Source organism: Semicossyphus pulcher, unplaced genomic scaffold, assembly GCF_022749685.1.
Source record: "Semicossyphus pulcher isolate SPU_LCO1_2020_fin unplaced genomic scaffold, fSemPul1.0.p SCAF_5, whole genome shotgun sequence".
Taxonomy (NCBI): domain Eukaryota; kingdom Metazoa; phylum Chordata; class Actinopteri; order Labriformes; family Labridae; genus Semicossyphus; species Semicossyphus pulcher.
Window position 1 is genome coordinate 13,416,498 of NW_027211726.1, and position 22,085 is coordinate 13,438,582.

The 22,085-nt window shown below is 41.5% G+C and overlaps 1 protein-coding gene across 1 annotated transcript in view; it reads left to right on the forward strand.

Annotated features, from left to right (window-relative positions):
* csmd3b (CUB and Sushi multiple domains 3b) overlaps positions 1-22,085 on the forward strand; it is a 379,947-nt gene that overhangs the window by 95,628 nt on the left and 262,234 nt on the right. Inside the window, exon 3 of the mRNA XM_069681472.1 lies at positions 17,625-17,737. Coding sequence (XP_069537573.1) covers positions 17,625-17,737 — 113 coding nt within the window. The remainder of the gene's footprint in view (positions 1-17,624; positions 17,738-22,085) is intronic.

Genomic DNA, 22,085 nt, shown 5'->3' on the forward strand with positions numbered 1-22,085 from the left:
TCTGTCTCTCAAGCCTTCTCTGTGTCTCTCCTTTTCGCAATATTAATTCAACCCCCCTCTCCTCACCCCATCTGTTTCTCTCTCAATTCTTCCTATAAATGTCATTAATTCAGTGCCGATAACCAGCTCTGTTCTTTTCAGCTCAGCCTGCCGCAGATTATAATTAGAATCATTACAATAACATTAACAGTTCAGTACAATATTCAGGAGTCAAATCCCCCTGGTGATGTATCTCTCTTGAGTCTTTGGAGCTCCTGTGCTTTGTGTCATATTGTGGCCACCGTAGAGATTATGTCTGCGAGCAGTTAATACACCTGGGGCTGGCGTTAATTGATTTTTTCCCCCTTGGTTTCTTTGAGCTGTCTATTCAGTCTGATGAGAGAAAAGGGGTGCTGTTTTATAGTGTAACAATAACCAATCCATTACAATGAACATTTGACACTACCTACCCATCAGTGCTTGGCAAAGGTAAAACTTGTACATTAGAAACTGCCAGATGAAGAACTTCATGTGTTTGCTTTTGTGTTGTTATTTCACTGAGCCTAAAATCTTAATAAATATAAAATATAAGGTGAATCAGCCGAGAAAATCTTCAGCCAGTCTGCGTCAGGAATGTTTAAGAGGATATTGAGCCAGATAAAGTGTAACTAATAAAAAACAGTTCTTTCTTATTAATGTCTGTGCCCTTGTTTAATAATGGGGGTACACTTGAAAAAGTAATAACTGAGAGAAATGTTTTACTTACATTTTTACCTTCTTTTTCCGAGTCTTGTAACTCCATATTTTTTTATATTCTCATGTCAATGAACTATTTATGTCCAGTGTAAACAAGTCTTTGGAAGGACAAAAACGTATAGGCCTATACACAGCTCTTATAAATTTCATAGGTGGCTTTACATTGTACGAAAAAGGCACATGCTAACACCTAGAGCAGTTGGTATTGAAACCTTTAGCTTTTCATTGCATGTCGGAGCATGGCAAAAATGAAGGAAAATGTTTGTGTGTTGCCAGAAGTAATGCTCTCCAAACAAAAGTTCTTCTTGGCACCAGTGAGATGTGCCTTTATGATTACAGCAGCAGCACTGAACGGAACACAATAAAAAGACTTGCAATAAGAAACATTTGATATTAACAAACTTGACAAACTAGGATTTCAGTCCAGCATAAGGCAAGGCATTATGGGAAAAGAGATGTAAAGTTATAATCTTCAAGATCTCAGTTCTGTTCTCTTTGGCGGCACCCATGGCGATAAACTGTTATTGCGGGAGCACACTTCCCAGATATCCAGACAGTGTTGCATATGTGACGTCCACGGTTGGCTCTGGTTGTAACTCTTGACTTTCCTCGCTCGCTGTCGCTTTCCTTTTTCGACTGTTTGCCTTCATCTGAGTGGATTTTCACTTATTTTTGAAGTTGTATCTGTAGTCATCGATCTTTGTTTGCTCAGCCATAGTAGATTACTGTTTACCCGTAACACTTGCAGAGACTGGAAAAGCAGCCGCTTAGCTCCGCCTACCCTCTCTGGCAGACCAACCACTGCTGTGATGGAAAATGAATCGCTAACTGGGGAGCCGCATGAGATTTTTTCCGCGAACGTCACCACAGACACCCAGTACGTCACCACAGACACCCAGTCTGTAATACTGCAAATGCAAAGGCTTTTATCAGTGGGCCATGGGCTCAATCACCATTGTGTTACCTCATTCAGTGATAGAAAGTGACTTAACAGACATTTATTTAAATGGAAATTCTAGATTATTACTTTAAAAAACTAGGCACTCAGTCCGGCAGAAGGCATTATGGGAAATGAGGCATGATTGGCCATCGCTACACTATTTTTGTGCAATAAATCGGTGATGTATGACTACATTGTACTGAAAGGGGTTTCATTACTTTGTTTGTAACGCGTTCATGACACTTGATTGTTACATAACAGTCTGATGTTCTTTTCAATTTCAAATTGAACAATTGATACCCCAAATATATGGACCTTTCTTCTGTGTGCTGACCCTAGTGAGACCCACTTAGACTTGGTCATGGCTGAATCTGTTTGACCCTGTTTGTCTTGGATGGTATGCTAATAAAAACCAGGAAGGTGGAATGGGTCAACCAATACACCTCGGATGACTTAACTGGGTAATATTGACAGTCCTGCGTGTATATGTGGGTGTCTGTGTGTGTTTGCGTGTGGGAAGTTCCAGTAATCCCAGTGGCTTAGCTGGTAATCCCCTCAAGCTGCCCATTAGCCCCTTGACACACACATACGCAGACATATACACACACGCACAGCTCCTTCAGGGCAGTCACCCAGGTGTCAGGCAGACTGTTCCTCAGGGAGGGATCACTATGATCAGCCACAGAGCTGGCCCACTGCCCCTGGAGGGAGAAATAGAGACACTGGCTGACAATACATACAGATTAAAGTGAGGGAGACAAAGGCAGAGGGAGAGATAAGGAGAAAAAACACAGGGCATGGGGAGAGGAAGGGATGCCAGACTGGGAAGACTGGAGGGGAGAAGAAGAAAGGAGAATATTGGAAAGGGGTAAATGTGGAAAGAGCTGGGAGGTTGAACTGACGAAGACGAAGAAAAGAAAAGTTATATTTCTGTCACTTTCTGCTTTATTAACTTTGGTTCAGAAGAAGTTGAAACTTTGGGACAATTTCTTCTCCACAATTTGGACATGAACACCAGATTTCTGCCATGCTTGGCTGTTTTTTTATAGTCTTGCACAGTGCAGTTTTTCCACGTCTGTGCATCCTCTGTCGATGTTTCTGCTCGTTTCTGTCTCTGAAATGGCATCAGCTGATCTGTGCCGCACTGTTTCCTTTGAGTTAGGATCCTCAAACAGATGATTCACCTGAGCCACAAATGGACTCAGTGAAAAACACAAAGCCTTTGTTCATATGGCGTCTTTGTTCCTGAAATGCTTTTTTTCCCCTCTCTCAGTTTGCTGTGATAATCACTGTTTGGACTCCTGTAAAAACCATTGATAGTTCAAACGTATGCCTGTCAGTGATAAAATAAGCCTTTTTTTCTACTCTGTAAAACAGTTTTTATAGGTATGTGCTTTTTGTTAAGACAGCAGTGTCTTGCCGGAGTCTCGTAGCCTCCCACCTTCCCTCTCAGTTTACTCGTGAACTGTGTGGGCAGGAAGAGACATGCTTCTCTCATTATATGACGATTACCACACTGAAGCTGTGCTATTGTGAGTCATTCAGTCTGAGCACTGAACCATCAGTACTGTACGTTGACGTGGGACGACATAGGAAGGTTCCCTTTCTTATGTCACATAACACAAACGACAAGACACAGCATCAATGACTCATTGACATTGTTGGAATGTTTTTCTGTACTTCTTTCCTGTCTCCACCGCCATCTCTACATGTAATGCCAGAGATGGTTTTGCACTTGTTTAACAGTTAATCCAAACATCTTTGGTTTAGCATGCATGCCTGCAGTATTCTCTCTTCATGTACTTCTCTTAATACCTGTTTTTGCTCCTTATTGGAAATATGTGGCTTAACATTTTAGTTCTTCTGTATTGTTAGTCACAATAAAGCATAAAACCAATATTTAATAGTATATTTAATAAGTGATATGAATGCTTAAAATGAAAATCATTTGTCATCTCTTTTAAAGGAGACAGACAAACAGTCAGGGAGGAACAGGTATGCTGTTTCTGGCTGTCTGGACACTTAAAGGAGCAGTTCTCCCCTGGAAAAAGCCACTGTCAGTCAAAGCTGGTGTTCTCTGTAATCGACAGAAGCAATAATATTTGAAATTGGCGCCACAGATCGTGGTTTCGCCCATTCTACATTCCCACAACACCCAGCGTGCATTGCGCCCCTCCCTCTGAAAGGAACGGCCCAGGGAGAGATGCTGGCGTGACATACTGTTTTCGCTGCAGGCGACGGCTCAGAGCGGTACAGAATACGAAATACGACGAGAATATACCGGTGGATCGTCTAAAAACATCTTCAAGTCTGCAGTCTACATTTCAAACCTGACGATTTTGAATGAGACATGACATCGGAGGCGGGCGTCCTAGATTGAGGAAGTGTAGTTTAGCAGATCCGCCGATGACGTGTTTTACGTCGTCTGGCAGAGGTTTTCCAGGGCCCACTGGAGAAGCGGATAGCATCCCCCAAAGGCACAGAGCGACATTGCATTTTTTTTTCTACCATAATGGCATTAGCTCCCCATAATAGCATGATAGGACTGAGGTTGAAAATCGGCGAACTGGCCCTTTAGGCTACGTTCACAATTATTTTACTTATTAGAAGTTGATTAATTGACAAGTTTGTGACACTAAAGCTCTCAGCTTGCTGTCCTGTTTAATTTGATGAGATTTCTATTCTGCCTGAATACTACTCTGTATGTCAGGCTGTGAAATGCTGTCAAGGTGGGATCTTGTGCTGTGGCATCCTGTCTGGAATCTGGATTCTGTGCAATTGATCATTGGACTTTGGAGCATCTGTCAAGCTGCACCAACATGCCTAAAAGTTGGGAAACACAAAACTTTCCTAGAGAGTCAGATTCTGTGCGGATCCAGGTAATTGGGTGTCTGCGAACATGTCTAGCTGTACAATGTTACTGATCATTGCTTTTAATGAAAATGTTGTACGTGACGGCCTAAACTGCAAATTGACAGCCTAGTTATGGTAAACAAAACAAGAAAAGGTATGTGTGTGGCTTCAGGTAGCGCTTGGGCCAGTTTTCCCTTTCTTCTTTCTTTCCTACCTGACATTACAAGCCCATTCACCTGTGACGGCTGATTAAGACATCAAGACATGAAATAACCTGTGATTATTACCTACCTACAGTCTTGCGAATGGTGACTTATTTCATTTACATGTGTCTCTTCATCTTTATCCTTACCTTGCCTCACCTCGCTCTCCTTACCTTACATAAAGTATTCCCACATCTCTGAAATGATATTAATACAGCCCATTTGATTAATTACTAGTGTTCACACATGAACATGTAAAAGTACATGTTAAAAAATTCCATTTAGCGGCCGTGTAACTCTTTCAATGTCTCCCCCGCAGGGAGAGTCGGAGAAAAGAGCAGAGACAGACACACATAAGGAAACATAAAAGCTCAGAGGATGAGAGAGCGAGAGAGGGAGAGAACAATGTGTTTCTCACTGCTCTAATGCTCTCTCCATTATCCTTCAAGACAGAAATACAAGAATTCAATTAAAAGACCATGTAGTGACCTTAACACACATGCACATGTGAACACACACAGGGTTGATATATCAATTAATCACTGTCTGTCACTTGACCATTATTGCCTGTGTATCCTCACTGGACCATGGGCATTATATATAGTGTGTGTGTGTTTTTAAAATGTCACTCCACTCCATAATGACCATTGTTATTCCCAACTTTGAAAATGTTGTAAGCTCCAACAGGCTCTCTAATGGTTCTCTTTGAGTGGTTTTGAGTGTGTGTGACAGTGTGTGTGTGCGTTTCTAGTCATTAGTATGCAGTACTGTGTACTCGCCTTGTGTTATTAAACATTAAAACTAGATGACAGAATATGCCCTGAGCCCTGGGGCTAAAACTAACATAGTAGGACACACAGTGGGAAACACACACATACGCACTGCAGCCTGAAGACATTCACACACAAAAAGGCATTTCAATGGCCATTGGAAGCTAAAGCCATTTTATAGTTGAGTCTAAAGTATTTTAAATGACTCATTTATTCTCACACAATAGCAAATTCAAGTTCCTGACTCTGCTCCGTTTTTGGTCTTGATGTCATAGACGGCGAAGGACTAGAGGAATTCACTGGCTTTGTGCCAGATACTCACTTCACCTACCACTTTGTTAGGGTATAGACTCATTCATTATGTAGTGTGCTCCAGTACATGCAAATGCTTTAACTCAGTGTGTGCCCGATAGATTATACCTGTCGTGTGTCAGTCCAATCGCACAGGCTTCTAATGTATAATGCAGACCTGAGGATGTGCAGCTGTCTGTCTTTGCTTTCTGATTGAGTGATTTTCACACACGTTCTTAGAGTAAAATGCGTGCTACAATCTAGCAACTGATTCAGCATTGAGTCTGCTGTCAAGATGTGCTCGACATTACAAATAGATTTTGAAAGAACAACCTGTAAGTGTAACAAGAAGTTGTCTGGCTGCTTTAAAATAAATTAATATATATTATATGTGCATAAATCAATCAGTTTTATTGTATTTGTGAACAAAAGAGAGTTTCATCACAAAATATTACTAATATACCATTCCATTTAGGCTGAGACTAACACCTAAGTAACATCAAGTTTCAAACCATCATTTCAATGCCCTCTTAGTTTGTCTCACCTCTGAACTAGGGATGCACAATATTGGATTTTTTGCCGATATCCGAAATGCCGATATTTTACAACTCATTTAGCCGATTACCGATAACGATACCGATATTTTTTTCCCGCACACCTAATTGCAGAGATCATCAACTCTCTTCTGTATTGGAATTAGCGTACAGTATAATGGTGATACTCTTATCACATTTGTTACAACGGTTGGGGTGACGGGTCTTGAGATGGTTAATCAAGTTTGTAGTGTTGAAAGACTTTGCCTTGGCTCCTCCTCGCATCACCGAAGCTGAGCAGTCATTGCAAATAGCAGTTTTGCTGTCTATTTCGGACACTTTGAAAAACTTCCACACCACGGACATTTTGGCTTCTAACTCTCTCATGCTGCAGGTAGACACACGTGACGTCATCACGCTGCGCAGCGCAGGTCTTCTTCGCGCCGGGGACATTGCGCCGAGGTCGGGCATTTAATCAAGTATGCAGCAGCCCATTATTTTATCGTTTAATTATATCGGCGGATATCAGCGTGTCGGCCGATACCGATAACGTGCCGATAATATCGTGCATCCCTACTCTGAACACATGCAGCATAATTAGTGTGGTTTGGGGATGTGATGTCATAACATACAGACATACCCAGCAGTGAATTTCTACATCAAATGTTTAACCAAAAAAGAGCACAAGCAAGATTTTAAGGGGGTTTAAAGTTGGTACAATGTATTTTATCCAGAGGATCCACCAGGCTTTGGGGAGTATGCCTGTGGTTTTGTTGTCTTTGTTTTTAATTTAGATTTGTGTTTTCCATTAAAAGAAAAAAAGATTTTTCATGAACAGGAAAACGAGCCAGAAGCCTTCAGGCAAAGAGCCATGTTAACACACAACCATTTCCTCAGTGCATACATGTACATACGATTCTTTGCCAACATTTGTTGTCTCGCATGTGTATGTAGGTTTGTTACTGTGTGTTTGAGTGTGTGTGCATGAGTCTACTGTTTTGCTGTGAGGTTGTTTGTAGCCTCTCAGATGTCAAGGAGGTAGTTATTACTGCAGGCAAGGTTATAGACCTCAGTGCAAACAGACACACACACACACAAAGGAAAACAAAGTTGTTTATTGAAGTGTTAAACATGAAAAATTGATTAGATGACAGTGAGACCCCTAGCCGACCTCGCCAATCTAACATTTCAAAAAATACCTGACATTATCTTCCACAAGGGTCTCACTGAGAATAAGCCCCTTTACAGCAGTTGCCCAACAAGCTAGAGCTTGCCATCACTTTAGTCAAGCATGATTTATTGATAAATCCCATTGCACATTAATACATTATTGTTCGAAGGGTAAATAACCTGTTTCCAACACCAGAGTCGGAGGGCAAGGCGGGTATGTTTTGCAGGTTCAACATAAAATCTTTAACAAGGATTTCAGGCTAAAGGTTCAAGGTTGATTTATTTAACCTTGTACAACACAGCGTTGCACAAGAAAAGGCAGGCAGTAGTCCTTTTATGCTTCACATCCAAAACAAAACAAATCGAACTCTTGTATGGTGAAATACAGAGGATACAGAGGATGTATTTATTCCTCACAACCTGAGGAAAGCAAAAGCATCGCTTGCCATACAACTGCAGCGTGACCAGGCTGCTGCTGGGTTACATATATGGTATATATGATGAATTATGTGTGAGATATTTGTGTAGGAAGGTGCTTTTTAGATTATCATAATTTATTTACAAATCAATGAAGACATTTGTATATCTTGTTCTTAAAATACACATAGTGTAATTGGAAATTAGATCTATTTGATCGTGCTACATGCTTGAACCCATCTCCAAATTGTTGTTTATGATTAAGTTGAAGTTAAATATTCAGCATCGTAAAATTACATTTCCTTTTTTTATTTAATAATGTCTACAAATTTAATACACTCACACACAACTCGCACTTAGAGTTGGCAGCAGATTGAATATTGCTAACACACTAGACTTCTGTCTTATAAAACATTATACAACAGTCTGTGAACAATTAAATCAAGTATGTCAACACAAGTGTGTGTGTGTGTGTGTGTGTGTGTGTGTGTGTGTCCTCTCCCATCATATTTCCTCACCTACATCCTCCCTCTGTCTCTCCCCATCCCTCTCCTTCTTGTCTCCATCCATCCATCCATATATATCTCTCTATTGACTGTCCCTTTAAGGTGCTGTCAGCCCTGACACCTCCCCTTTAAATGCCCGCAGACATGCAATCTGTCTCCTCCTATCTGCAAAATACAGGTGCACTTGCATGCAAACACAACATTTTTGTGCACCCCGCATTAATGTGTGCGCCCCTTCCAATCTATTCCTTCATGTGTTTGTTTGCCCCTTTCTCTGTATGCGTGTCAGGTTTAATAGTAAGTGATAGGGTAGCCAGCAGCCTAAACAAGCTTTAGCTCAGGGGGGCAGCACTCACTATCTATCTAACTGCCTGAGAGATGGGAGAGAGAGAGGCTGAGAGAGACAGAGGGAGGGAGGGAGAAGGAGGTACACAACATTCATCATTTAATAGTGGAAGCAACAACTCCTTTTCCAACAATGGAAGGATACTGTTTACTGTTACGAGTGAAAGTCTCGTGAGATAAACCAAGTCTGAGAAGTTCGGCTTTAAAAATCCAATTCTGTCTCCAGCTAAGCCCAGCAGGCATTGGCTTGCGTTTCAACCAGTGACATGACAGTTTTATAAAAATGAGAGGATGGTGCAGGGCAAATATATGTGCACATATTGGTCTATATTGCGTAAGCATGGAGTCTTTTGCGTGCACTATATTGTTTCTTGCCTAGTTGATGCATATATCTGTGAAAATTACGCCTGATCTTTGCTTTAAAGTGTGTCAGGGGAATTTTCCTCTTAGATTTGATTAATGAAATGGAGAAAAAAAGGCAATAATGAATGTGAAAAAGTTCCAATGCTCCTGCTTGACATCAAATTATTAAATATATGTATCTTAAACATAAATGAAATACAATAAAACAAACACGAAGTTGATTAAAACCCTGCAAAATCTGCATGGACAGAACATTGGAGGAGCCAGTACTCTTTTCTGCTATTTCGGTTGCGCATTTAGTGTGCGTCAGCTCATATCAGTCCGAGTCTCTGCATGTTTGTCTTCGAACCTCTGGGGCTGACGGGGGTTAATCCACTGTTCAACCCCAGTCAGAGTGTCTCTCCTCGGGGGTGCACTGAGAGCAGCCATGTTGCCCCTGTCACCACCAAAGCTCTGAGAAACCCTCCCCACTCCTCCACGACGCACCACAAAAGGCCTTATCGTCCCTGGGCATCTCAGCAATGCTGAGGGGGATTGGAAGGGATGGGTGTTTGCACTGCTTGGTGCCAATAAGTGTGACAATGAGCGACACACAAACACACACACACACATATGAGCAGGTAGACACACACACTGCAGACATATGCCAAGATAAAAGGAAAGGCTGCTCAAACACACACACACACCCAGAAACACATGCACATTGTTGAGGACGCTTACGGACTGACGGACAAAGCCATGCTAGCAGCACTGAATGCTATCTGCGGGAAGGAAATTGGTTTTCTTCCATTCCGACCCAACAGTCTTGTGTGCATCCAAGCATATGTGCATGAGCGGTGACGAGGTTTACTCTGCTTTTTTTCTGAATCAATGCGTGCATGTTCATCTTTTGTGTTTATGCGAGGTCATTGAGTCGGAATATTTGTTCTTTGATTCAGTGCTACGGTTTAATATTTTAGCTTTCCCTCGCTTCAATAGATATAATATGGTTTTATTCAATTTTCAATTGTCAGTATTCAGTTACACATAATGATTCCCTTTCACTGGGTTTTGGTGAATTAAGTGTTTTATTCAGCTTATCATACATTTCCGAGACTTTAGGGAGCAAACGTTTCTGTCCGTCTTTCACTCCCCTCCCCTCCCTCCCCCTCCCCCTCTGTGATGAATGGAGCCAGTCAATGAGTGGGGTGTAAGGGTGACCTGGCCCATGTGTGTTTATGTGTATCAGTATCTTCTGAATTTACGTGCGTGTGACTAATGTAATGGATAGCATGCCACCATGGTCAAGGACCCGGCGACACAAAAGAACACACAAACACACACACACACAGGCACGCTGAAATACACACACGGAGTTCAGGGTGGGTAGCGAATGAGTGATTTACAGGACAGACCAGTGACTATTCACCACATATACAGTAACCTGAAAAATGACTGTGGTGTGTGTGTGTGTGTGTGTGTGTGTGTGTGTGTGTGTGTGTCACTGCGGCTAGTGTTGCTAATCAATCACTCACTACAGACCCTGAACTTTGGACATGAGTGGGGGAAATAAATCTTCTGACATGAAGTGGAGGAGTGGGAAGTGGGAGACCAGCTGTTTCTAACAAAGAGAAAGAAGCTCTTATATCACGTTAAATATTTCCCTCATGTTGACCTACATGATTTAAATCGGTTATATTTATGAATATATATATTAATTTGAATTTGGATTTAAAGAACCTTATTACCTCAAAAGGTCAGTAAACACTTTTCAACCGTTTTCAATCCATTCTTTGGACCGTGATATCTCAGAAACGCCTGGAGGGTACATTTCTAATTTGGCACAAATATCCACTCGAGGTGGGTGGAATTATTCGATTTTGGTAGTCAAAGGTTAAGGTCACTCTGAGCTAAAGTCCCTTCAGTTCTCGAGAATGCAGCGTCCCATCAATGCCAGGAGAAAGTTTTAGAATATCTCGTTAATTTTTTGTTTTTTAATCGTGTGAGAGTTCAACATGTGTGATCGTTTGTGGACAATCTCCCCAGAGAGAGCAAGAAAGAGACGTTCTCTTACTTCTTGTTAAAGATCCAAAAGGCAACTGGACTTGGTTGAATATAGCTCCGTCCATCAGCCAGTTTAGAACTGAAGAAGCCTTTCGGATGAGAGGTGAAACGTCTTGAAGAACTTCAGCCAAGTCCAGTTGCCTTTTGGATTAAGCTTAGAACCATCTCCATGTGGTGTTCTTCATGTGCTACAAGACACATCAGGGACAACTTAAGCAGTCATCTCCATGGCTGGGCCTGTCTGCTTTTAAACTGCAGTGTACCAAGGACAGGCTGAACAACACGTTTTCAGATTGGCAGGTTTGAGACGTCACAACCCTAAGGAGCCAATCCTGTTAATGGACAGGGTGACGCTATGCATATCATTATGTGTAACCTATGGCAACCACTTCGGAATGCGCGAGCCAACTGTAACCATCATCGTAATTTTTGCAAACTCACTTCTGACTACTAACGTTAACATTACTGCTACTAATTACTATATATCAAGCTGGCTAAGTTTCAACAAGTTGCCACTAAACGATGGCAGAGAGGTGTTTTGTTTTTGCGACAGAGGGGGCGGTTGGAAATTTGCATAGTGGGCGGGGCCTATGCAGATTGTGGAATTTTTAAAAAGGGAGGCCTTGGGAGGATTTTTACAAGGTAATTTGTATTTTGCAGACAAAACATATCAGACACACTTTATTATTTCAAGTACAGCATTTTATATGTCTTAAAACATGACTGGAGCTGGTCTTTAAAGATTGTGCTGTCTAATGTAGGCCTGCTTATGCTGCTGTTTTGTTATTTAAGGGTGTATTTCAAACTGTCAACCCCAACCCCCTGGCCACAGTCACACTTTCATTCTGTGGGAAACACTGATGGCTGTTATAATAGTTTGAGCTATTATGTTTGTTTTGTCAGGTCTCTGCTAAATTAGCTATTTTGTGTCACAAATACAGTATAATCATGGATTATACACAACAATAGAGGCTGAGAAGAGTGAGAGAGTTCAGTTTTGTTGTTCACATTGAAGACAAAGACTCTTTGTGATTGTGATTTATGTTCGGTCTAAGTGCAAAGACAGGTACAGAAGAAGTATGGAGAGAGGCAATAGGAAGTGTACATGTAGAAAGCTACATCCCTCCTGGGAAAGGGAGACAATCGGAAAGGGAGTAAATGGCCAGGAAATTGACACAGTTACCATCGTCCCAATGGAAAGAATTGGGAAGGTTGAGAGGAAGGGAGGGAAAGTAATGGATAGATAAGGGAACATGGGGAGATGCTGGTGGAGGAGGTTCAGAGCAGTTTGGTTTGTGGGGTCAGGCCTCGGGTCAATAACGACTCAATAAAATACACACACCCATTCACCCACATCCACAGATGTACACAATTTCTCTTGCTCAGAGACAAACACGCCCAGGGGTCTCTTGGTGCTGCTACTTTTGTGGTTTGGGACCGACAGACTACACAAAGTGACACTAGCTTAGGGGAAATAAACAGCTTTTAACTCTAATACTGAGCTTCTCTACCCATTAATTCTGGAGAGAAAATAAAGGACTTTGGCCTTAATTTGGGTGAAATCAGCTTAGATTAAGTTACAATGAATACAAAAATATATATTCAAGTATGAAAAGCTGTAATGTATCAGAAGTATTCCCTTGCAGCCTAACCTCCAAGACCTTGCTTCAAATGTCACTCTGCCTTGTGTTCGGCTTTTGTGTGTTCAATTGCAGTAATCTGTGCTTCTGCAAAACATTTGACTTAAAGTTTTTAGCTATATTTTGACCTTGCTGTTGTCTACTAGTGAGAACAATGTCTCAGTGACTCAAGACATAATTCAAAGAGTACTTTTTGTTAAGATTAAGGTGCTCCTAATTAGATGGTTTGGTTTCATTTGTTACACACCATTGATGACTGTTTTTGACCTGTGGTTGGATGCTTGGTTAGCCTGGATGCTAATAATTAATTTAAATAATCTAGATCCCTGGTTCTCAACTGGTGGGTCGGGACCCGCGGGGCAGTTTAAAGTGGGTCTACGCTACGCTTTTATTTTGAAGGACATGGGTTTCTTTGCTGTAGTAGTGTACAGTTCTTAATCTTACATTTACATTTTTGGAACTTGATGAGCCTGACAGTAGTTGCTTTAATGTTGCACTTTTTTTTGGTGTTTATTTCTGTTAAAAAAAGGCTGCTAATTTCATGGATTGTAGAGAGAATATTTTCCTCTTATGACCTGCTGGTCATTTTGGTCAACACAATACTGTTGTGTTTTGTGATGTTTCGCTTCAACTCAGGTCCAAACTGCACAATTTGTATTAAATAAATATGAGTGGTTAAAAAACTTCCTGAAGCTAGACGGTTGAAGCCACTGATCTAGATAATGCATGTTTTTCTTTGTTGTTTAAGTTAGTTTGAGCAGTACTCCACAAACACAACCAACCCAAACCAGCTCAAACCGTCTGGAGTTACCTTATTTAGGTTGCCAGACTGATGTCTAAAAGATGGAGATATTTTTCTGTATATATTATTATGTAGGGCTTCACGGTGGTGCAGTGGTTAGCGCTGTTGCCTCACAGCTAGAAGGTTCGAATCCCGGTTCTGACGAAGTGGGCCTTTCAGTGTGGAGTTCACAGTCCAAAGGCATGCTTGTTAGGTTCACTGGTGACTCCAAATTGCCCGTAGATGTGGGTGTGAGTGTGAAAGATTGTCTGTCTCTATGTGTCGGCCCTGTGATTGACTGGCGATCAGACCAGGGTGTAACCCCGCCTCTCCGACAGTGACACCTGGGATTGGCTCCAGGCCCTTGAACAGTATAAGCGGTATAGATAATATATGGATGGATTTTATTATATATACACATATGGGCCTGTTTTTTAAGATGTCATTTACATGATGTAAGTGTAAATCATATCCAAAAGTCAGTCAGTAAGACAAACCAATTATGCCAGAAATAGTTGCTGACAGTGAATTGAGCTGAAATGTAGTCGACATAACCCGAACATGAAACTAGTTAATTTCATGTTTCACTCACATGAATATTTCCCCTAAGCACATGTCAATGCACGCCGTATCACCGTGTCCGATAACTCATTGAAGCGATTAAAGAGTGCAGGTCAAATCGTGTCTAATTTGATCGGAAAATTAATTTCAACACAACACAAAACCTCAACCGTGGAAAAACTTCCTTTTGTTATATTTTTACAGTTCATCTCCTCAACTCAGTCTCTCCTCTTTCATGGCAGTAATAATAATGAAAAATCTCTTTTGCCTGTTGGCAATAAAGAGACCATCAGATACAAGAGAAGGAGGAAGAGAGAAGGAGGAAGAGAGAAGGAGAAACAGAGAGAGGGGGTCTGACAATCGCATTAGCCAGACTGCATGGTTGCTTTTTGGGAGAAAATAAAGAGAATGGCGTGTCTCTATGTGTGTCTCTATCTGTGTGTGTGTGTTTTGCCCTTTACGTTTGTGTGCGTGCGTTTTTTTGTGGAGTACAGAAAGCACTCTGCTGATATTAGCTAGATCTTCATTCACTTGCTAATGTGATTTCACTCTATACATCACACACACACACAAACTCCCACTAGGATAGACCCTGAACATCGGACTCCCTTTGTTCTATCCCTCTCTCATTTTATGTAAAAGAATTTTGGTTTTACCTCATAAATCTCCAAACACATACATCCAGAGATAAATGGCTTCACAGGAAATAGAGTATACAGAGTGTATATGTGTGTGCATATGTGTTGGAAGTTTGTTTGTGCAGGCGTGAAGCATTACAAATAAGATATTTGAGAGGAAGCGGAAGAGAGGGAATTATTCAAGGTTTATTTACATATCACAATATTTGCTGTTTTTGCGCTGGCTGCGTTTTATCAAGAAGCTTCGCTCGCTGTTTCAAAAGGATCTGTGTTTTGGAACAACACGTTTTGTAGGATTATGATTTCACAAAGATATGTCAAGCTGCACGCACAAAACTTTTAAAGCATTTAATATTAAAAAAAGTAGGTATGAAAAGAGAGACTAACCAAGAATAGGACGGCTGCAGAAACAGACAAATAAAGATCAGATTTAGATTAGAAACAGAGGAAGAGATTAAAAGAAATGGTTTGAGGCTTTTAAGAGAGTGGCTGCCATTTGTTCTCTTTGTTCTTTGTGTGGTATTGGACTATATCAGAGAGAATGAAGAAATAGAACGGGAGTAAATCAGTCGGGAAACAATCACGGCGGCAGGATGGGCCAAACAAAAGAAGATAGAGGAAACTGCAAACAATGGAAAGCAAATGTGTTGCAGAGACGGAGGCACGCATGACGGGCTGATGAGCAGCTTCCACCAGCAGAATGGAGCGATTTGGAAGAAGGGCACCTGCATGTTGGAATACATTCAAGTTGCGATTAGAGACAAAATAGGAGGCAAAGGGAAGATGAGACAAAGGGTCAGGAGGGGGCAGACAATGACCGCAATATGAAAAGGGCCATGTGAGAGGGTGAAAGAAGCAAGGAGGAGGAGCAGAGAAGAAAAGAAGAGACAAGAGCGATAAAATAGGTCTGTATAGAGAATAAAAGCAAGGTAGGAGGGAAGGATGAATAAGAGTTGAGAGGAAGAGTAGGTAGAGGTCAGAGAGGGGGCAGGTTTTTAAAGAAACTACCGCTGTTGGAGAGCTTTATAAATTAAAAATGTTGCTAGTAGAACATTGAAGACCTCTCCTCTGCCAGCTATTTTCTTTTGATTCCGCAAGTGTCCTCTTTGTAATATGAAATATAAGAAGAGAAGCTATAATGAGTGGAGAGGAAAATACACTTTAGAAGGCACTCTGACGACTGAGTTAGGATCCATCTAGAAAACACAGGCCATATAGAAAAAGGATCATGGATGGAGAGGAGAAATTAGGGGACAGGGTGGAAAAGGAAAGGATGTGAGAGAAGTGAAAAATAAAGGCAGGAAAAGGCAGGGAGATAAAAAGAACTGCATAGGAGAGAGGAGGTGCAGAGATTGAGGTGGATAAATGCCACGGAGAGAAGTGCAGGAAGGAAGACAGGGAATGGGGAGGAAGTATGTAACAGTAAAGAGCGAAGAAGAAGAAGAAGTAGTTGTGTGACTTAATGCCAGAGGAAAGGATGGAACAAGTGGAGTAAGGGTAAGAAAAGAAGGAGGAGGGATGAAAGAGGAAGGGAGGAAATGGAAGGAAGAAGGAAGGAAGAACTGTAGCTGCAGGACAACAACAAAATGTCGCAGTAGCAGGGAGAAGGTTTGGCTTTTTGCCACATCTGAAAAAAAGCACAAAAAAAAAAAAGCCAGCTGCCTCATTTCATTCAAGGAACCTCCGAGCTGAAGGCACACCTGGGCATGTGTAGGCTTACATTTGAAGGACACTCTCAAACTTGTGTAGTTCAGGTTTAAGGCACTCCTGCCTCCCTACTTGACTCCAGTTTTATTGTTCACCTGTCTGCACACAGACCCATTTCAGCAGCACTGCTTAGCTGACCACGGCTCACTATGCTCGTGGCTACGCTTTGATCCCGTGGCCTGATTTATTTAAAAGCCCCTATCGAGTGGTGTGTTTTAGTGCAGCCCTTCTTTATGTTTTCAAATAATGGAAAGCTGTTTGTGTTCTGCCTCAGAGGTCCCGCGGCAGCCAGTGGTAATGGGTGGAGGAAACATCAGAGATGAGAGTGTAATCAAGGAGTGTAAAAATAGTAGGAGAAAACACTGGGAGTCTTTCTGTACGGCTCACGTTGCACACAGCATCGTGTTGTCTGAGGCTTCTTGTGAAAACACAGCAAAGTTTTTGTACAAAGATTTACTAAATTAAAGACATTAAAAGTTCAAGTTTTGTTGTCTGAGTTGACAACAGAAAGTAAATGACTTAGATTGCGGATAATAGCAAAACTTTAACTACATAACTAGGCATAGACCGATTATCGGCCGGGCCGATATTCGGCATTTTGACGCATATTGGCATCGGCCATTTTTTTATTATTATTTTTTTTTATCCGACGGCCGATAAGAGATCAATTTAAAACTGGGTTATTTTGGCTCTGATGCATATGCTTAAAGGCATTTAAACAAAGTTAAGTGTTGGAGTTTGTATTATTACTAAAATTTTGACGCCAGTATTTTCACTTTTACTGCAAATGAATATCGGCTTCAAATATCGGTTATCGGCCTCCTTGACTACTAATAATCGGTATCGGCCCTGAAAAAACCATATCGGTCTATCTCTATACATAACCCTCATTTCTGTATGTATAACAAACATTTTATAACTAGTAAACAGAAGGTTAAAATACATAGTCAGTGTCTCCTATATATGTTTGTATTTAATTGTTGAATGTGTCGGTTTAACACATTAATATGCTGATCCCAAACAAACTGTAAGGCCTTTCATGCACTCAACAATAGAGCGGGCATTGTTTGTTTCCTGTATGTTTACTGGTTGATAATGTCAACACTTTTCTCCTCTGTGTTTCCACAGGCTAACAGGCTTCCAGGTCCCTGCCCCTGTCACCAGCACAGGAAACGTCTTCTCTTTGAGGTTGACCAGCGACTTTGCTGTCTCTGCACACGGCTTCAAACTCAACTATGAAGGTCAGAAAGTATCTTTGTGCATATGTGTGTGTGTGGGTCCTCAGATGGAAAAAAGCAATCCCTGATGATATTTGGTACACCCATAATACATAGAGAAGCAACATACCAAACATAAAACCTTTTTTACGCTGGTGTTGATATAGACTGCATCCTCTCCTTTCAACCCAATTCCTTGGAGAGGGTATTCAGATTCCGAGAGTTTTCAAGGAGAACTGCCGTGTGTTTGCCTCCTTTACATCCAGCACAGGAAAGGACTCCCTTATGGGTGACATGTTCATTCCTTTTCAACATTGGAGGCTGTCAAACCTACCAAATCCAGAGAGAGAGGAGAGCATGAACACAGCGTGACATGAAATGAGAGCATAACTCTTTGTTATAGCAGCGCAAGGATGGAGAAAGAGGCATTTTGTGGTGAAATCTATGTCAAAGGAAACTAATTTAACACATCTTGCAAGATAATCAATTTCGACTCTTAAGGCAAATGATTGGATCACAACTTCAGCTCAAACCATGTAACTTTTTCTCTCTGAAAAACGGGATGGTTAGTGCACACTGGATCAAAAAATCTGTTTTTAATATGAATTAAACTTATTAATGTTTTTCCCAGGGCACTTAAACATTTTATCAAACAAAATGTTGGGTTTGCTTCCGGAGGACTCTTGGCCCAATCCAGGGGTAGCTAATGCATCCCCCCTTTTGCCCTCTTCCTTCAGGGCCTGAGTAAACACCATGGTACCATTTCCACAGATGAAAGAAGAGATAGGGTTGGCTAAAATTAGGACCCACTATGTATCAGCACCATGTCCTGTGTGCGGTTAAGATTTCAGATTAGATTTAGATTAGAAAAACTTTGATGTCCTCATCGAGGCTGTTAGTTCCGGAGCATAAAACAGAGGAGCATAAAACTGTCTACCAGAGGCACACAGTACACATCAACCAACCTAACACAACAAATAAGTACACAGATGTATTTCTTTGCTGTTCACTGTGCATGTCTTTGTGATGTCAACAACTGGCAAGGTGAAAGAAAGGACTCCATGTTCATGATGTTCATCTTGGCTGTAGATGACACATTAAACATTAGGTTTTACAACAGGCACTGTCATTACACTGTTATTTTAATTATTTCGATTCTTTAATTCTAATATTCTAACAAAATAACCTCCCTCTGACTTTTAGCACACTTGGTTCGGTCCTCTGTCAGCCGCTGTCTGACACTGGCATGGGCAAATATAGAAAGAGGACAGGCACTGTACATGGTTTGCAGGTGTCCTGCTAAAAGTAAACACTCCCTGTCACGAACGCTCCTTGGACAGTCCTTATATGTACCAACATGGTGCCGTATATGTCGCTGATAACCCAAATACACTCACTCAAAAGTAGCCTTGCCTTCATTTACTTTTGAGTAGACGACATTATGTGACAGTAGCTGTGTCCCATGCACGTTTACAGGCACACAGACTCTGGCTGCACAGGTGGTGAAGGGCTGCACTCGTAATGACCTTTAAGCTAGACTTTTCTTCTAGGTTGTAGCATGAAGTAGGGATGCACGATATTATCGGCACGTTATCGGTATCGGCCGATATCGGCTTAAAAATGAACTATCGCATATATCGGCCAACATGCCGATATCCGCCGATATAATTAACCGATAAAATAATGGGCTGCTGCATACTTGATTAAATGCCCGACCTCGGCGCAATGTCCCCGGGGCGCGAAGAAGACCTGCGCGGCGCAGCGTGATGACGTCACGTGTGTCTACCTGCAGCATAGAGAGAGTTAGAAGTTTTTCAAAGTGTCCGAAATAGATCGCAAAACTGCTATTTGCAATGACTGCTCAGCTTCGGGGATGCGAGGAGGAGCCAAGGCAAAGTCTTTCAACACTACAAACTTGATTAACCATCTCAAGACCCGTCACCCCGACCGTTGTAACAAATGTGATTGGAAAAAAATATCGGTATCGGTTATCGGCTAAATGAGTTGTAAAATATCGGCATATCAGATGTCGGCAAAAAATCTAATATCGTGCATCCGTAGCATGAAGTGTTTCAGTTAATTTGACTGACATACTCTCATTACCCATCAGAAGACTCTTTTGACTAGTTTCACAGGGACACTGATGGTAAGAGTGATCTACTAATGGTCATTCACTATTTATTTAGTGGTGCACTGCTGCGATATTAATATTGAATGTGGATTATGGTTTATTACAGAATGTTCTGTTTCCAAAGTAGCACTATTGAAGTACTTAAAACTATTTGAGAGAGTGTGGAGAGAATATTCAATAATAGACACACATACTTAATTCACTATTTTGTATTACAGTCAGCCATTGAGTCCCGTAGTCACGAGAAGGGAACGTTCTCCAGAAAGAATTGGTGTCCTATATTCGGGCTTTGGTGCAGAATGTGTGTTAAATGTAAGCCTGCCGATTATACCAGGGGAAAGCAGTGGTAAGCACTTTAAGAATGGAATACACCTGGAGGCACCAAACATCACCATAGTGTTCAGGGTTTTTTTTGAGATATGTATTTCAAAGGAGCTACGGAAGTACAGTAACATAGCCTTTTCTCATAAAAGCAATTTTAGGTCAAAATGGGGGAAAAAGCTCAGGTGTTAGCAATCAAATTCATGAGGGCTAAATTAGTTAGTGAGTCTTGGTATTGTCCAAGCATTGTCACACTGTCATGGCTTATTGGGACTCTTGCAAACAACACAGGCATCGTTAACATGATTAGCAACACCTGCTACGACAAGTCTAAATGCCTGCTGTCAAAAAGGCCCGTTGAAAAGGACTTTAGCTGGTGTAATGTCTACGAATTTAATGCTTGTGTGCAGACTTCTAATCACTAACTTTCAGATGACAGCTTGTTTACATTCTCACTTACACACACACAAACAAACAACACAAGTGCCCAAACACACATTGTTAGTCCCAGCTGGTTGCTGTTGAAAATGATACACTGTTTAACAATCGCTCTGTGTGTCCCTCTGCATCCGTCTGTGGGCCTTTGTGCTGCCTGTATGTAGGTTGGATGGTTGGTGGGTGTTCATCTTGTTGATATGTGTGTGGTGCACTGATAATGACAAAACCACTGATTGCAAAGTGCCTGGTTTTAAGTCTGCACACATTTTGTGTCTAATTTGATGTCTGTGTGTGTGTGTGTGTGCGGCTTGCACGTCCAAGCAGTTGTCCCAGATTTATTCACTGGCATGAGTTTCTACTTTCTACTTAGCTCATGTTCATTCTGTGTGATTGTGTGTCTCTGCTGTGTGTGTGTGTCGGACGTGTTTTCTCTCGGTTAGAGCATCCAGGGAACTTATCTGAAGCCCCTGCTGCTGATTCATTCAGCTGTTTAACTAACTCTGTGCTTAAGTATGTGTGTGTGTGAGGGAGAGGGGGTCTGGGGGGGTCAGTAAGACAGAGAGGCAGACCACTCTTGGCATTTGCTAAAATGCAGCATTAAGTGAACATAGTGTCTCATACCGTCCACGACTCACAGCCAGGCTGTAAATTTATACAGCCAGCAGGAGATTTCCTCAGAAGCAGCGATCCACCCAATTTTTGGCAAGTCAGCCTTAGTCTGTGTAATCCGTCTGCCTAATCTTTCACTGGAGCCATTTCAGATTTGAGATTTACGCAGGTAATGCCTCAGCATTGTCATTATACATTTTTAGAAAGGAACACAGAAATAATACCTCCTCATCATCGATGCAAAAGTATTTTTTTGTTTACAGGCACAACTCAGTCCCTCAAACACACATTATCTACACGTTACAGATGCAAATACATTCGCTTTTGTTTTATTTTTAATGACTTTAAAATCTGGTACTATCGTTTTCATTAAATATTGGATTTTTCCAGAAAACCAGACTTAATTTACCTGACCTCTGTGGCTGATTATTTTAGACTAGCAAGAATAACATTGCGCATCCATTCCCGAATGTAAAATCAAGTTGTTGTTTTTTACATAAGAAAGATCTAAAAAAGTTGTAATCTCAACATCTCAGTTTCGTTCTCTTTGGCGGCACCTGTGGCAATAAACGGTAATTGCGGGAGCACACTTCCCAGATATCCAGACAGTGTTGCATGTGTGACGTGGGTTGGCTCCGGTTGTAACTCTTGTTTTTGAAGTTGTATCTGTAGTCATCGATCTTGTCTTTGTTTGTTCAGCCATGGTAGATTACTGTTTACTGGAAAAGCAGCCGCTTAGCTCCGCCTACCCTCTCTGGCAGACCAACCACTGCTGGGTGATGGTAAACGCGTCACTAACTGGGCGTGGCTTGTGTTTTTTTCCGATAAAGTCGCCACAGACACCCAGTCTGTAATACTGCAAATGCAAAGGCT